At 34.5% G+C, this 19,194-nt stretch overlaps 1 protein-coding gene across 1 annotated transcript; it reads right to left on the bottom strand.

Moving 5' to 3' along the window:
* Positions 1–1,523: 1,523 nt before the first annotated feature.
* LOC117317901 (dermatopontin-like) lies at positions 1,524–12,543 on the bottom strand. Its single transcript, XM_033872871.1, has 5 exons — positions 12,373–12,543; positions 11,922–12,120; positions 3,558–3,689; positions 3,099–3,222; positions 1,524–1,701 (listed from the first exon to the last, which is right to left on the bottom strand). Exons 1-5 carry the CDS (start codon positions 12,400–12,402, stop codon positions 1,662–1,664), a joined length of 525 nt encoding a protein of 174 aa, XP_033728762.1. The 5' UTR covers positions 12,403–12,543; the 3' UTR covers positions 1,524–1,661.
* Between the last annotated feature and the right edge of the window lie 6,651 nt (positions 12,544–19,194).

The raw sequence follows: 19,194 nt of genomic DNA, 5'->3' as shown, positions 1-19,194 counted from the left end.
GACTTGATAAAAAGTCTTGTTTAAAAGTTGCACGGTAATGTCCTTGACACAGCCAAATATTATTTGTGGTTGTAGCTGTACTTTACTCAAATTAGTTAGCCACGTATTTTCATCGATAGTTCAGTTTTATTAAAGGGTACTTCTACTGTAGTGGGGAGGAGTCATCTGACCTAAGAAATGGAGTGGGGGTATTCTCCCTCGACAAACGTTTTGAAATCTTTTGAATGTTAGAGTTATATAGTCGCTCCTAATCTTGACCTTGATCGGTTTCACACGTACAGATACTTTGTAGAAATATTGTGATATAGTAGTATATCAGTAAAATTGATCAAGATATAAGCTGCCTGACCATTGTGTTTACCTGGCCAACGTGTATTGATTTACTTATGTAATTACCCGTTGACTTACCTATATGTATATACTCAGCTGGCCAGATATTTCCCTATAAGATCATGTAATAGTGTGATGTAATAGAGGTCAATACGTGTCAGCATAATTGACCTGTTCACATGTATAAAAGGACCAGTTTGTATCTGTTAACATTGTTCGAGTATCTGGAGTCAGAGAAACAACATCTATAATATTTTGATTTTTCTCTGAATTTTTTATATTTTGTGTGATAACGTTAATGGAATAAGGGTAGATTATGAACTTACTTACATAGTACATTGCCACATTAAACTGTTATCCTTGTCCTGTCAGTCCAGATTCTTTGGCGGTCTTATGTTAAGGATGAGACCTGTGGTGGACCAATTTCCAGACCACAGATTTCAGGGTAACGTTCAGTTTAGTTCATTTGTCAATTTGATGAAAATAATCTGTTGCATGGCTACGTTAACTACGTATTACGCCAGATATTAATCAGAATGTTTCATTTGTTTGTATTACCTGTTATAACTGGATAGTATCTGTCCGGGCACGAGAGTGAAGAAATATACAAGTAAAACTGCAGAGCATTTTGTAAAGGTAGGGGAAAGACACACGACTAATGATAAGCTGCCTAGTTAACTAGGACTAAGCTTACACCTGTTTCAAACATTGCCATATCAAAAATTGAATACTTTTTACAGTTTTGTAACATGTTTTACCGTTGCAACGGGAATAGCAACTACACGCCGGATGTTTACAGACATCGAGAAAAAAATGTAAGAATGTTGATTTTAGTCACAGATCAGTGAATAATTTATGAAATTGTTTTTGAAATAATGTATGCAATTATCGATAATTGACAAGGGTCTTTTGGGATGTAAATTCAGATAAAAAGTAAGTAGAGCAACATTCATTCTGAAATTGGTTGTATTCAACGACCGGAAATTACCGGTCTCATTGGTCATATGAGTTCGATGTTATCAATCGTTTGTCAGATCATGTATCTTAACTCAAAAACAGGTGCAGCTGCTTAAGACCCATCATTTAAAATACATAATTTGATATGAAGCGGCCATATTCCTAAATCAACCTCCATTATGATATTAGTAAAATCCTCCGTATTCAAAAATGGAAAGATTATAACAACAAATACAACAATCTGCTGAAGGGTTTATTATGAATAAAAGGATGGACATTTAACGCTGGGTTGGCTACATTTAACGAGTCCTAGTTGTCTGTTTCCATACATCGGCAAACCGTTGACTACAATCCGTGCTGTCGCAATGGTGCTCTTACGAGAATTCACAAACTTCATATGCATATCTACGGTCACTGAAAAACACAAAAAGAAAATACATATAAAAACATGTTCACAAGCATGATCAACGTAGCACAATCTTTCAACGAACCAAGTCTGATACCACAACGTATCATATATATAATATGATACATGTATATGTCCCCTACCATATCACATCGTCTTATCAAGATAAACTACATGTCTCCTTCCACATCACATTTTCTAGTCAAGAAACAATTCAATTCCCCTACCACAACACATCATCTAGTCGTGATGTATCCCACTTTCCACAAAACATTGTCTAGTCACGATACAATACGTGTCCACTACTACAACACATTATTCGGTAACGATACAATGAATGTCCTTTACCACAACACATTGGCAAGTCACGATATGATACATGTCTCTCTATCACAGCTTATTGTTTCGTCACGATACAATACATGTCCCCTACCACAACACATTGTCTAGTCATGATACAATACATGTCCCCTGCCACAACACATTGTCTAGTCATGATACAGTACATGTCCCTTATCATAACACATTGTTTAGTCATGATACAGTATATGTCCCCTACCACAACACATTGTCTTATCATGACACAATTTACATCCCCTAACAAAACGAACTGTCTAGTCATAATGCAATATAATTTTATTATGTCCCATACACATGACATAATACATGTCTTCAGTCGTCACCTACCATATTTCCACGACCACAATACACTGTCTAGTCACCACACATAACATGTCCTCTACCACAAAATACATGACTTTTTCATGATGCAATACAAACCCTTGACATATTGTCTAACTTGATATGTTCACAACACATACAGTATTACCTCCTCGCTCTGCCTTCTCCAACATACAACAATAACATATGTCAGTACTTTTTTCCACCACAATGCATGTATACCATAAATATCCTTGCCAGGAAAATTGTTAAGTCAAAAAACAGATTAACAACGAGTAATTGTTGAATGTGGCATTCTTTTCACTCGAGTAAGTTATTTGTTTAAAGTTACAAGAGACACGGGCTTTAGTGAGTGTCTTTTGTAATTTTTAAAAGACAACACACGAGTGTGAAATAAATTCCATATCCGTCGTGTGAGTCTTGTGACCTGTTTCTACCACAATTATTTCGGTTTGAATCAAAGGGGATCATAGACAGGTAAGGTATACAAGTGACGGACGGGATCCGATGATTTTACGTCATTCGATTATTGATGACGTGAATAACAAAATACAGTTCGATAAAAGTTTAAATTCTTGACCAATCAAAAGACCGGAAGGTTATATTGCACAAGTGGAATATAACATTTATATCCAACATGAATTATTCCTTATTGGCCTGAGAGTGGAATAACACAGTTGTGATAGAATACTTCTTACACCCTTGGTTAGGTAACATTACTTACTTTTCCAACCCAGCATAGGTACTGCGGATTCCCCGTACAAATTCACCATGGGGTACGGTATATTCAAAGGAACTGCCATACGAGTTGAGGTACTCGGTGAAATGACACTGTTCACGGCCACGATCTGTTTAATAATGAAAAGACGAATTTATAAATTTAGACCCTACACTTCGGTGCCCCTCGGGTTGAGCAAGGCAACAAAATACATATAATCAAGTTACTATATCATCCCATGGTCAATTGGTGACATGTACAAATATGAAATTCAGTGGTTAAGCGACGTCAGACCCTTCTGTCTGTGGTCTCTCGTTCTGAAAAAGATGATTATTCACCTTTTATCAAATTTTTCCTTTGTAAAGTTAGAAACAATTGACATGCACATCACAATGCGGTATAAACAGCGATAAGAATATGTCACTTGAGATGTATATGTTATTTTGAAAGGTACTTTGTACTTACTAATGATTGGACAACACTGGACTTCCCAACGTCTGTCTCGATAATAGATATCATAGACACTTCGGAAACCGTTCAGTAATCCATTGTTAGGGCACACGTAGGAAAAAAAATTGTCATAACTATTGATGTAACCTGAAATAAGGAATATTGTGAAATACAGGAAATATATTGCAATGCTATATACGTAGAGTGAAAAATGCATATAGTAGATTAAGGTTATCATATTCAGCTCATAGGTCAATGTGTTCCTTTAGAAGGCGGATGCAGTGTTTGACGAAATTGGAAAAGAAATCCTCGTGACGGTAAATCATCATCAAAGAGTATTTGGTAGGTAAACAAAGAGAGACAACAATTATGTAGATGCGCAGCGCTTATCTTCTTAATCCAAACAAATAACAGGTTACGTGGAGAAGAGAACCCCTCGCCCCTCCCCACAAAAAAAGGCTTTACATGAATGAATCACAAGTAATCTATTGATACAATACCCAGAATGATCAAAAGTCTGTATGTCAAAAATGTGACAAACAAAATACAGTAAACAATGCAAACATTCATCGTCTCTTGTCATTAATCAAAATATCTTCAATTTCGAAGATTATTCACTGTTGTGCACCTTTAATGGAAAGTAATTCCATAACAACATGCGAGCTATTTTGGAATCTCTTCGGTTCAAACTGACTGATATATTATGGTGCCCAGCTGGATGTACATGTATCATTATTATTATTTGGTGGTGATCAATTGAAGAGAGTACGATAAAGGAAATAATGATCTGATTGTCATTATTATTGACATAAATGATTGTTTTTTTTTGCCATACAAATGCTGTTCCTTTCGATTAATTTCTAAAAATGTGGACATTTGTTTTATAGAGGGCGATTAAAATAGAAGAAATATCTAGTGGTTCAAGAGAGAATTCTAGTCTGGTTGAAAACTTTATCCTGCAATTAAGATTTATCTAATTTATCCAATTATGAAATATTTCATAAAGTCACTGGGTGTCTTTCGTAAGACCATTTTCTTTTGTTGCACTACCGCTATATTCTTTCTGTAACACTTGGTGCCAATATGTTTTGTTTTGTTGAACTAATTCTAGGAGCAAGTTCACGAGAATTATAGTCCATTTTCTTATCTTCAATAAAAAAAATTTCATTGATTATATCTGATTATATATTATATATATATATATATATCAGTTTCTTCAACTTGCTTTCTTGTGTAGACCTTATAATGTCTGAGATCTTGAATAACTGTCCGAGATTGTTTAGAGCAAGGACGTGTATATTAATATATGTATGTCATTGTTCAATTCTTTCTACATACTTGGGGTAGTTGTCTGGTGACTGACCGGGTATCAGCTTTTAAATACATATTTCTCGTGATCTGACTGCATCTTACTAAAGTAACAACATATTATTCACATGTTTACTGATATCATCATAGTGTAGTCAGTTTGACCATACTAATAAGTTTCTTCTCATTATCAGCGATTGTATAAGTTTTCAAGTAGTCTATCTTTTAGGCGCGAAATGCAGCTTAGTATTTGCTGTGTTATAAAAAGCTATCCAGTAACATTACGTACACCGCTCTACCTTGATTTGGTTATCGGGTATTTTAACCTGATCATTAACAAACAATTATTTTGACTAGTATAACCTGTTTCCGGTATTGACGGTTCGAAGTGCGTATACTACTCGTGTTATGATTTCGAAGTAAACATGTGGATGGTGCACTGACAGAATCACGGTGTAAGTTTGATCTGCTTTACTAATACTGTATGTCATATATTAAATGAATAGTGATTGCCCTGAAGCGATATGACTGTATCCAGAATTGCTTCTTATCCTTATAATCCAATTTTGTATTTCTCTGATCTCGATCACCTGACATTAAGCTAACTGGCATCCACCTGTGAACGAGTCAGTTATTTAATTATGATTTAAGAAAAAAAATCAGCTTTCAGATGTTTTTTACTTCATGTTTCCCTGGTCTATATCTATATTTTGCAAATATAAAATCGACATCATGCAATCATTGCTGCAGTCCTTTATATTTAAGCTAATCTGTAATCATGATGAGATGATTGTTGGTGACTTGACCATGTCTATATTTTGCCATGTTTTAAAGGCAAAGTGGTGTCGGTGGACACAATGGACAATTGTTGCCTGCAACTCGTGGCTGGTAGATATGAACTGGTTACCAACTTTCCTCCTAGGAGGATTGGCTATGAAATTTACTCTTATTAGCGTTTTATATACTGTAATCGCTATATTCAATAACCATATAGTAAAGTTAAAAAAAAAAAAAACATTTGCTGGTTAAAGTCATTGTGTTGAAATTATAGTAATTCTCAGACTCCTAATAAAAACATGTATATAAATTACCTCCCTTCCCCTGCCTATAATGATGTCGGCGATGTTCTCCCTTTTCTCATTTACTTCAATGAAATCCTACTTTTCATACATGCACATCAAATTACTTTACTCTAATACTTAACATTTTCTTGTGATAATATATATACATGGAGGAGACCGGTTATACCATCTACCTGTCCATAGATTTGTATTGTGTTTTATGTAACTACTATTTTGTTCTTTTTGTTTAGTGTTATTGTTCTTTGTAAGTATGAATGAGTATGAATGTACTATATTTTATATGACTTGCTTTCTATATTCCATTACTTCCAATTTGAAGTTTTATCTTTTTGTAATTAAAATACTACTTACTATGTCAGGTAATGTACATATCAATCCAGGTCCATCTTTAACCTCTTCTGATCAAAAACATTTTTCCTGTGATCTATCAATACTACACTTAAATGTTAGGTCTTTTCGGAACAAAATTGAGCTAGTTGAAACTGAATTCTGTGATAATGATATCTTGTGTCTAACTGAAACTCATCTGAACTCTGATATATCTAATATTGATTTAAAGGATGACAGGTGAAATAAGGCATAAATTGAGACAAAAAAACAGATTACATAAAATAGCTAAAGAAAAAAATAGAGAACAAGACTGGGCCAAATTCAGAAGTTTTCGAAATGAAACCATTGGATTGATTAGGCAAACTAAGGATTATTACATGAAAAAGTTACAGAGTTCCCTTGTTGATAAATCTACTAATCCTAGGAAATGGTGGCAAATAGCTAAAACTATGGGTAAACTTTCTAATAACAGCACTCAATCCTATCCTCTAAAACATAACAATGAAATTCTTATTCATCCACAAGATAAAGCCGAAGCATTAAACAATTACTTTACTAATATTGCCTCTGATATTGTAGACACTAATAACCTACTAGAATTACCTCCCTTGTCCCATTTTGAACTGACTGATATTAATATAACTGATCAAGATATAATTGACCAATTCCACATTCTTAATAAAAATAAACCAGCTGGACCTGATGGTATCCTACCAATTATTGTTAAACATATCTCGCCGTCTTTAGTATATCCACTCAAATTGTTGTTTAATAAAACAATATCTATTGGTGAAATCCCAGATATTTTAAAAGTTGCTAATGTTACTGCACTCTATAAAGGAAAGGGTGAAGTTAGTGATCTAAATAATTATCGGCCTATTGCAGTTACATCTATCTTTATTAAAATGTTAGAAAAGATTATTTTTAAATACACATACAATTATATTTCAAGTCATCATATGCTAAGTGAACATCAGTCAGGTTTCCGACCCACTGACTCAACAGTAAATCAACTAACGGATATATACAATACTATAAGTAGTAATTTAGACCAAGGTAAGGATTTACGCTTTGTTTTCTGTGACATAAGTAAAGCTTTTGATCGAGTATGGCATTTAGGTCTGTTACAAAAATTAAAAACTTATGGAATTAAAGGTAGACTATATGATTGGTTCAAGGCTTACTTATCTGACAGAAAACAAAGGGTTGTCATTGAAGGATATAAATCTAGCACTAAACCTATATCAGCAGGAGTCCCTCAGGGATCTGTCCTTGGTCCCTTTCTATTTCTTCTTTTCATTAATGACATCACCAATAATATAACCTCTAATATAAAACTCTTTGCTGACGACACCCCCCTCTATGTTATAGTACACAATAATAATGACCTAGATACACCTACTAAAATGCTTAATGATGATTTAGTTTCAATATCTGAATGGGCTGATAAATGGCAAATTCTCTTCAATCCTAATAAAACAATATCTATGAATTTCAGTCGTAGGTTGAACATTGACCACCCTCATCTTTTTTTTAACAATAACCCAATTGTACAAAATGATAATCACAACCACTTAGGTCTAACTTTTAATAGTAAAGGTACGTGGGCGGATCATATTTCTAATATTTATCATAAAGCTAACTCTAGGCTAAGTATACTTCGTGTTCTAAAAAATTTAGTTGATAGGAAAACTTTAAAAACTTTATATACTTCATATATACGACCAGTTTTAGAATACTCTGATGTTGTGTGGGGCAATTGTTCTCAAACTGAATCTGACCTTTTTGAATCTGTCCAACTTGAAGCTATGCGCATTATAACGGGTCTCAGAAGAGGTACTTCTCATCACATTCTATACAATGAAACGCAACTCGAGTCTTTAAGTACAAGAAGACGAAACCATAAACTAATGCTTATTTTTAAAATTATTAATAATTACACTCCATCATATCTTTTCAGTATAATACAACCATTTCTAAATGTAAACAATATATATACCTTCAGAAATAACAGAGTCTTTAATGTACCTCAAGCACGAACTAATAGCTATATGAAAAGCTTCTTTCCAGCAACTATGACTATGTGGAATGCACTTGATAGTTCCCTAAGGGACTCTGTCTCAATTTCTTCCTTTAAACGTAAACTAAAAACAACTATTGATATTACTGTATCTGATTCTTTTATTAATTCTGTTCCGAGAAAACTTAATATAATCTTATGCCAGCTTAGAAATTTTAAAAGTGATCTTAATTATGATAGGTTCCAAGATCACCTGATTGATAATGCTTCCTGTCCATGTGGTGCTCCTAAAGAGGATACAGTGCATTTTTTCTTTCAATGTTCTTTATATTCCAATTCAAGACATCATATTACATCCATTTATAATTTGTTAGGTTATGTAAATCTTCACTGTTTAGTATCTGGTATCATCAATGCACCTGATCATTTGAATAATTCTATTCTTTATCATGTTAATCTATATATTAAATCTTCAAAGCGTTTTTCTATGTATTCATAATAAACTACATGTAGTAAAAATTCTGTCATTATGCATATAAAATTTGCAGCAAGTTCCTTATCCTTATATTTTAATACTGTAACATTATACCTTTCTAGTACAAATGTGTGAATGAATGTGTGAGTGAGTTCTTATATTAGTGTGTACAAATATGTATCTATGTATTACATACTAGTTTTCATTTTTTGGTCGCCAGATATGTTATGGTTCCACTTAACTATTGACCAATTATATTTTGGAGAATTATTCCATTAATTGTAATTATTTCTATTTTGATATCACTAATACTATACTACCGTCTATTCAGTAACCAATAGTGCTTTTTCTAGCAATATATCATTAATTTTAGTATCTAAATATGGAACATAACATCTTTCTGCCAGGTCCAACCGGAATATCTTCAGAAGAAGACTTATATAGGCCTAACCTGTTGTCTTATTCTTTTGACAATACTGTATTTTATATGTGTATTGTTAATAAAATATTTTGAAAAAAAAAAAAAAAATTGGTGGCCAAATTGAAATGGATGAAAGCATACTGCCTGCACGTGATGACAAATCTATTAAAAAAAACAAGCAAAGCATTTGGTCATTTGTTATTTGAAACACACTTTTGATCGGATTTATTGTCATAAAAACGGTCGGTAAAGCAACATTTTGCATATTTAAGACATGTAAGGTTTGAAGACAAAGATGATTTTAAATAGAATACACACGTAATGCAACGATGAGATGCTTTCTCTTTGTTCTCAGACAATAACGGCTGAAAATAGACGGACGCGAGCTTTATAGAATACACTGAAAAACCGTAAGCAAATCATGCACACGAGACCATTTTTAGATACAAAAACAATTGCAAGCGATTATTTCCCTTCATATACGGATAGGCAATGATACAATTATAAATTATTGAACTATTTTATTTTTTAAGCGGTTTATCCCCAGGCATTAGATAACATTACCTCGGATCTATAGTGTGTATCAGAAGGTTGACTACCGAATCTTAATTATTGACATGTATAATACAAACATTCACACAGTTGATGTAATAATTGTTCTTGAAAAATAAAGTTCATCATGTAGACAGTTTGCATCAACATAGCAATACGGGTCTAATATTACAAATAGGAATAAAAAGGACACTAATATAACAAGCATTCTGTGAGTATTGCTAAACCAATACATGTCCCCTACCGGTGCCCCCAAGTTAAAACTTTAGCCAAATTTGAGTAAAAAAGTTTAGCCACAACTGAAACATGATCATTTTATGAAAATAAGTTCATTCCAAACAATGTGTAAATTCAACTCTATTGGGGTGAATAAACAATGTTTCCTGTCCCTAAAAGTATTCAGGTATTCGTTTGGTATGTCTACTGAACAGAGTAAAAGAATCTAAAGTGAATTTAAATTGAAATGTGTAATAACAGCCTTGGATTGAAATATAAACATAATTCTGCATAGCACAGCAAAGTAGTATCAGTGAAGCATTCAATACAGAGAAAACAGTTAAGTTCATATTATGGAAAAACATTCAAAGAATTAAAATAATTTGTTCATTTTCAACTGTACAAAAGTACTGCCATACACCCAAAGAACCTCTATACAAAGAATCAGCATCCTAATACCATTATTAAATGAATGGTGTGCCACTATAAATCTTTAACCAAAACTTTAACCTCAATACAGCAATAACAGTTATAAGTTCATAATATGGCAAAAATAATAAAAAAATAATTCCTTTTCAACTGTACAAAAGTAATGCCACACACCAAAAGAGCATCTATACAAAGAATCAGCATCCTAATACCATTATTAAATGAATGGTGTGCCATTATAAAACTTTAACCAAAACTTTAACCGGACGAACGGACGGACGGACGGACGGACGCATGCAAAACCTATAGTCCCCCCGGTTTGACCGGTAGGGGACTAATAAAGACATCACCATATTTGGGTGTCTTAATATAGCATGAGGGATAATTATGGCCCCGCTCTGTACACAGATTGGTGTCAAACCACCATATTCATGTAAACATGAGTAAGTCTAACATGAGATATAACGGTAATCATACAATGGATGTTTAAATTTTACTTTCAACGTGGAAATTTTTTTGTTGCAATGATTTAACAAACATGTTACAGAGACAGGATATTGCACTACTGTAAAAGTATTATTGAACACATTGAACAAAATAAATAATTACGAGCATAAAGATATGTGGCATGAAGATATGTAAGAAGTATCTCATATCTATATAACAAAAATATACTTTCCAATTACACATGCTAATTTCGTTATATTATGTGAAGTAATTATGATGTCGTTTATGTATAACTTCACTATAGTGTAATTACACTTATCGTTTGATATTGTTGACGCTATCGCATGATACATGTATTTAAGAGCAGAAAATGTATGTGATGACGGGAGATGTTAGCTAGTTATAGAAACAAATTTGGTTTTGTTAGTACATTTTAAAGCCTTAACATTGGCTAACGTCATTTAATGGCGAACTCCCCTGTGTAGGTATGGGTTGGTTTAGTTTATTTAACGTCCTATCAACAACTATGGTAATTTAATGACGGCCTCTCCTGTGTAGGTATGGGTTGGTTTAGTTTATTTAACGTCCTATCAACAACTATGGTTATTTAAAGGCGGCCTCCCCTGTTTCGGTATGGTTGAATTTAGTGTCGTTTAATGTCATTTCAACAGCTAATGTCATTTAATGGCGGCCTCCCCGTGTGGGTATGGTTTGGCTAAGTATTGTTTAAAGTCATATTAACAGCTGAGATCTTCTGAAACATTTTCTTCAGGTTGGTAAAGTAAATATGATAGAAGTTATATGACACAATCAATATGATATTTTAGAGTGTGACGTTTCGATGACTACATTGTCATTTTAAGCAGACTAATGGCCAATGTGAATCGTTCTAGCACTGTCTTATGTAGTGTCTGAGATGGTAAAAGATTCTATCTACTCTGAAGGATGTTTCGTCTTAATCATGATCCTATTGACACCAAGTTCGAAAAAAGTGTGACGAAATGGTAAAAATAAAATAGAATCATACAAGTGTACGAGGTATGATATACTGAAAGAAGACAACGTTATATAAAATACTATGATTTATATTCATAATTACCTGTCCAATCACAGTCCCCGATTAAGATACCAGCAGCAAGGGGTTGGCAACCAAACGACCAGTTTCTGTCATAGCCGTTATAGGTACTAGTTATTTGTGTCAAATATCTATTCCATCCACAAGAAAAGTCCACAATCTCCTCCTGTGCATTGGTGCGTTGGAGGACTTCGCCACCGAAGAGTGATAGAACCAAGAATACCTGTTAAAATATTGATATTATGATGTAAATAGTGAAGCATTTTTACAAACTATTGTCCGTGCACCATATGAGGCTATCATATCAGGCCAAACACATCCGAGTAAGTTATAGAAATAAGAATTCCCCAGGTTATGTACTGGGACATCTAAACCCTAGTGTGTTTGGCTGGTCAGCACGCGGTTGCCGAAAGCTGGTCAGCCAAACAGTCAATGTCCAAGGAACATAATAATTGTTGATAACCTTTACACTTACATGTAAACGAATTCCAGCCGGAAGCAACATCTTTTTCGCTAAGAAGCAAATGATTCCGAGGAGAATTGGTTACAAACGCCGTGGATACACGCCGGGTTTATATAACGCCTATCACATCATGTAATTCCTGAAACTCGAGATCAAGTGATGACGCTGGTCCGTTGTTGAAAACAGGATCTGGAGAAAGGAGAAACTCATGACTAATTAAGCATTGATATGGAACGTCATACTGTCATATATTGTTTTCAATACCACCATGCCTCGTAATCATAGAGGTGTAGCGACAGGCCCGGGGCAGCTTCACTATATATTGGATACGAATTGTATTCACTTGGGTAATGGACGTAGGACTGCCTGCCACCTTTAGAAGAAGTAAGGTTGCCTGTCAATTTTTGAAAATAAGTTGAAGTGGATGGCGTGATGATTAACATAAAAAATATACAAAAAATGTATTATAAAAATATATTTGGTTCGATCGTTGTAGTTTTTTTGCTTGTATGAGACAAACCTTCCCAACAGAAAACACGTGAATACACTTCTTGAAGAACTAAATGAATGACTAATGCAAAAAATGTCAGTAAATCTGTTACCGTGAACGTGTAATTGTCAATTGTTGGGTTAAAATTTGCAATCTTCAATAAAGACCTACAATGTACCTTTGATTTCAAATACTTTCAATTGATGCGTGAAGGCAAGGTAAGTTAATCGTAATAAGTTACATTAATGTATAAGATATCTTTGTAAAACTTTGTATTAGTCATTTTTAGATGGAGTATGATACAGTGGACACACGCAACATTGAGCTATTAAACAGGTAACACATTTTGTAACTATACTTGTAATAAGTTTGTGTTTGATATACCGCCATACCACAGCGCATTAATTGGTTCCACATCCGGTTGAACAAAACAATCACGGTCACTTGAGGTTGTTTACTTATAAGTAGACCTTACCCATGTTTACAACACAATTACTGAAATTACGGACACGTAACTGAAACCCGCAATATCACATCCGGCCATTACTGACACACGTGACCACCTGATGGCGGAGTTCCGTGCTGTAACTGGAGCTTGATAAGCCCTTTTCACTCGTAGTTATTTTTCATATGGGATATAATTCCACAGGAACTTTAAAACGACCAATACGTGTCTCTGTATTCGTTATAACATAAAATGTATGAGGAAATCTTTCAATCGCCACAAGAAAAAAACGAGAAGAAGTGTTGATGCAAGCGTGAAATTAATCCGATAAACATATATAATTATGAAATATTGCATCAAGTTAAGTTCGTTCCATTTGTTCATTCAATTCTGTCTGCATCGCAAGATACTTAGTTGTACGCACAATATACTAAGTTGTATGTACAAGATACTAAGTTGTACATACAAGATACTTAGTTGTACGTACCAGATAATAAGTTAATTGTACGTATAAGATACTTAGTTGTACGTACCAGATAACAAGTTAATTGAACGTGCAAGATAAATATATATTGATATATAGGGTCTATAAGAACTGGATCCTAACAAACAAATGTTCGTTGGATGCGTATTACTAGAAATAGATAATTGTCAAGAAGTAATAACGACAGTACAGACAAGTAAATTGTCGAATTGTCGAGGCACTCTGTCCCTTTATCAAGACACAGGTAAATTACAAAGTAAATTACATACGATCCCATATAGACATAAAACATGGGACAGTTGCACAAATATAGTTGGTATAAACAACAATAAATATCGTTATGTTGTGAAAACGATCCCATCGGCCAATAAATAATAATCAATTAGAAAACATCTTAGGTGTGTATAGATGGTAAAAGTAAATAAAAATAAACAAATAAATAATATAACTAAAAGGTTTAACAAAATAACATCGCGAGTTCAATTGATGTGATGGCAGCGCATGCTATGTAATGAATGTTTTTTTTTTGTTTTTTGTTAACACGGTAGGTTCATTTCGTCCCACAAATCTCGGCCCAAACAGCGGGAAGCAGTGCCAATTACGGGTGGTAAATAAATTATATATTACTGGCTAGAATAAGTTTGTTTTTACGAAATTGAATAAATATCTAAATAATATAGATGTCTTTATGTAGAAATGTACGGAAGCCAGTTAGGGTCACAGCGAAAAAATATATTATGTCGTAATAACGACTTAGTATCTCGTAATAACGACTTAGCTATGTCGTTATAACGACTTAGTATCTCGTAATAACGACTTAGCTATGTCGTTATAACGACTTAGTATCTCGTAATAACGACTTAGCTTTGTCGTAATAACGACTTAGTATCTCGAAATAACGACTTAGCTATGTCGTAATAACGACTTAGTATCTCGTAATAACAACTTAGCTATGTCTTAACTTGGAGCAAGTCATCTGTGTAGTATTATTGCGTGCACAAATATACAACAGATCAACAACGACGGGGGTTAAGTTCGCTTAACGATTTCAAAATGTGCATGTTTACTTTGTTCACTTTGGTTAATCCATTATGTATTCGTAATTTGCTTCAATTAACCGATTTTCATCAATTATTTCTTGATATGATACGTCACTCACGTTTTGTAGCACGAATTCAAACATAACTAAATTTGAACGAGATCAAAACGCGGGATTTCCATCTAGCAAAGATCGCAGACATGTTTTCTTTCTGACGGACGCTTTTGTACGTTATACCTACGTTTTCTCTTCGTTTTTTCTTCGCTTCCATTCTTTAACCGATCATTTGACTTTTAACCGTGACTGTGACCTTAAACTTCGAAGGTCAAGGACAAAGATTTGAATACCTTTTGTAGACAGTCAGTCATGAAATATATATGCCAATTATCAAGTCTGTAGGTTTCAGAATATTGGAAGAAAAAATATTTGAAGATTAATTTTAGGATAATTGGAATTTTAGCGGGAAGAGGGTTTTTCAAAGTGCCGTTTGTGCGTTATTTTTTGCTTTTTGCCCTTTAAATGTTGCAAACAAATTCAAAAGATAATTTCTTCTTCTTAAATGGTCAAATCAACCGTTTTAAGAGAATTTGGAATTCTCGATTTTTACCATTTGACCTCCGTGACCTTGAACGGTTACTTAGTTTATATGCAAGCGCACACACATGTATAAGATACAAGAACTGTGACGTATATAATCACACAGTTCTTGTAGAGTAGAGTACTGAAGTAACGAAACCAGCCACGAAATCCTAATGCAATGGTAATTAAACATAAGACGAGTTTAAAAACAAAAACGTAGCTTACTCCGGCGACTGTGTTGAATAAGTAACATACTTAACCGAAATTCATGCACGTTATATGTCATTTTGACCTTTTCTGACCTCGCCTCTCAGACTCCCGGGTGGTGGGGACCACATATTTCACAATTTTGCTTGAACATTCATCGAATTTCGTCGCAGGTAAATTGTTTACAAACACACGAAGGAAAACGACGGACAAAAGACACGTAGAACACGTTACTTTAGACTTTGACCAAGGTGACCTAATACCACGTCTGAAAGTGGCACTGGGACAAAGAGCTTCACCTGTACCTCTCACCAATGATGATCGTCCATGTTTTTTTCCTTGCCAAAAATGCCAACAACGTATATAATATTTAGATACTAAATGACTAATTAAGCCATACTTTACACTGCGCTCCACTATTCCAAGATGAACCTTTAATGTATGCATATAATGTACCAAACTTACAGAGTCCAGTTGAACATTACCAGTTTTTGTGTACTCTCAAAATCTGAGATGGCCACTTGGTGGCGATATTGTGATTCTGGTTAGTCCCAAACAGTAAAATGCAAAAGGACTACTAAATTGGAATGTACAACTAAATTAAAATGGGATTTGAAAAAAGTACGTGAAATATTTTTTGATAATAAGCAATCAAAAACTGAAAGTGATTAATCCAATGAAGTCACATGATATGTCCCAGCAGATGACTTGCTCCAAGGTAAGACATAGCTAAGTCGTTATTACGACATAGCTAAGTCTTTATTATGACATAGCTTAGTCGTTATTACGCCATAGCAAAGTCGTTATTACGAGATACTAAGTCGTTATTACGACATAGCTAAGTCGCTATTACGAGATACTAAGTCGTTATTACGAGATACTAAGTCGTTATTACGACATAGCTAAGTCGTTATTACGAGATACTAAGTCGTTATTACGACATAATATATTTGTTCACTGTGACCCTAACAGGCTTCCGTAGAAAATGCTTAATTAACTTATTAAAATCAGATTGGTGGTCAAAAGATCCTACCATTTGGGTAAGGATAACCGGGTGAATGTATCAGGACGACTCGTCACAAACCAACAACATGTACTCACACAACTTATTCAGCCAATCAGCTTCAGCCAGCTGCTCTTTCCTGCGAACCAAGTCCCTAAGGAAAGTGTTTCTGAGGTCTGTAGTGGTCGGTCTGATTAATAAACAGATGGAGTGGGTACTTCCTATAAGCGAGAATAGAGATTAGTGGTATAAGGTTTGAAGAACAAACAATATACATCCCTACTAAAAATAGGATGACGTAGGACTACAGATGAAAAAAGGCGGGAATTCCCCAGATGGGGGTTTCCCCCGTCCGTCCGGTATTAGGTCCTTTGAGAACCCATGTGCTCATATATGCTATGAACCTGTGCAAAATATCAATTTGTGTGTGGCGAGAACTTATAAAGCTATAATTTGGAATACATATTTATTCCATCATTTGAACGCCAAATGAATTATAGACGATTTAATCTCCAGTTTTGACATATAGTGAGAAGTTTCTGTTATTAGTCCCTAGACGATAAGACGATACGCCTGATTCTCAAAACCTGAGAATATGGAATACTCCTTGTAGTGTGGGGTGGGTGACAACTGGACGGGCGAAGGTACTGGTGAGTGTTTGTGGGTTTACTGTATAAATCCGTGTATATTTCTCCGTTGACGAGTGTGGAACAGGTGTCCAAAAAGTATTTTTCTCGTCGGAGATGTCGGCAGTAAACTTAATGGTCTGATTGAACTCATTCGCGAAATGAATGAATTCCTCAAGGGCCTCTCTACCGGATGTCCACTTGATCTCGATGTCGTCAATGAATCTAAACCAGCTGAGTGGTTTCGATGGAGCTGCTATAAGTAGCCTTGACTCGAGATGGCCCATAAACAAATTCGCGTAAGATGGTGCCATTTTGGTGCCCATTGCCGCACCACTAACTTGAAGATAGTGCTCTCCGTTGAATATGAAGTTGCTCAAAGTGGGTACTAGCTTAAGAAGTTCCACTAAACTATCTGTTGAAGGGTGCTTATTCCTCCGAGTATCCCACGCTGAACGGCAGGCTATGATTCGGTCCTCATGTGGGATATTGGTGAAGAGGGAAACCACATCCATGAGCTGGCATGCATCTCTGCTGGGTAGATGGTCGATGTGTTTACCCACAAAATCCGTACGTGGAAGCTCATAAGTAAATCTGTATTAATGGTCTGATAATTGGTTTAATGAATTTCTATATTACTCAAATTAATTTGGAGTTCTCCCCCCTTTTTGTGATAGTGGATATAAAAAGGTCCGACCAGAACGACCTGTCGTGTTGAACTTTGATTAAAATAGTGATTACAGACGAATCTATAGTCATTTAGGGGAAATAGGTGATTTGTACATATACATGTTTATCTGTTAGTTGTTTATAATGTAACAAATTCTATCATCAGCTGGATCATTTGTATTTATACTGGGCTAGATTTAGGGACAAAACTGTTAACATGTGAACAATTGATCACATTGTTACTTGAATATGTGGAAACCGTGGAAAGAAATGATACAGTCCCTGTGCTATCAATATAGGATTGTAACAAAAACGTATGGTCCAAAACAGCAGCCTGCTGGACACAGTAGTATTCACAATTAATGTTTTGTTTACACACCTGTGCACAAATGGAACTACCGATTTTGAATATTCCATGGAAAGGTCAACGCGACAGGTCATTCTGGTTTGACTATACCACTGCATAATAACACATATAAATATTCATTTTGATTGTAATTATTTGGAAAAGACTGAAATAGGCGTAGTCTAATGTCCAATCCTTCTGACATATTAAAGTCAATTAAATTTTGTTGACATTGAAATTGAGGGGCCATTATGTGTCGAGGATTCCTCTTACAGGGAATTGAGAGAACTTCTTCATACAAAATGAATACAGTTGAAAAAAAATTAACTTTGCATTTATCTTCTAACGAGATAGCATTTTATGATTTCTAATTCTGTATATCTAACTCAACTTCACAGCCTGTACCGGTGATATTCCAACCAAACATTAAACAAAGCTACATTGTTGTAATGTATGAACATCTCGATGCTCCAGAATTGATTAGATTTTGCTTTCATTTATGTTTATTTACCGGATTTTGGAAAACAAATTTCAGACTTTGATGTCGGTTTTGCGCGAATAGGAATTATCTGAGTTAAAATATAATACACATATTAAGAATATATTGAACTTTTGTTTAGTTCCAAGTAACTTACTGACGGTGTCAATCTATTGAGATTTTGATGTTCTATTTAACATGGGGAGTCATGAAAAGTTTGTGAATTAATTAGAAACTGACCAATGGTCACAACGTCAGTATAATATCAGTCCCCGACGTCTATCTGACATTGGGTCTAAATATCATTTTGTTTCCTAATAACTTTTGATCTGAATACGTTGACCATTTTTTTTTTATCTTTGTCATAATAACAATGTTTTTCCTGACAAGAAAAAAGTAGCAAGAGTCTAAATATTCATTATAAATCAAATGAATCAAATAATTAAAATCAATAAATACATAATGAGC

Source organism: Pecten maximus, chromosome 19, assembly GCF_902652985.1.
Source record: "Pecten maximus chromosome 19, xPecMax1.1, whole genome shotgun sequence".
Taxonomy (NCBI): domain Eukaryota; kingdom Metazoa; phylum Mollusca; class Bivalvia; order Pectinida; family Pectinidae; genus Pecten; species Pecten maximus.
The sequence above is the reverse complement of the archived record's forward strand: the minus strand, read 5'-3'. Positions and strand labels throughout refer to the sequence as shown.

What these genes read in the sequence shown, in the direction of transcription:
- LOC117317901 (XM_033872871.1), bottom strand. Translation starts at nt 12,402, where the DNA reads ATGTTGCTTCCGGCTGGAATTCGTTTACAT. An exon ending in CGGCTGGAATTCGTTTACAT is followed by an intron (nt 12,121 to 12,372) that starts GTAAGTGTAAAG and finishes ATATTTTAACAG; the next exon opens with GTATTCTTGGTTCTATCACT. An exon ending in CGGGGACTGTGATTGGACAG is followed by an intron (nt 3,690 to 11,921) that starts GTAATTATGAAT and finishes TCCTTATTTCAG; the next exon opens with GTTACATCAATAGTTATGAC.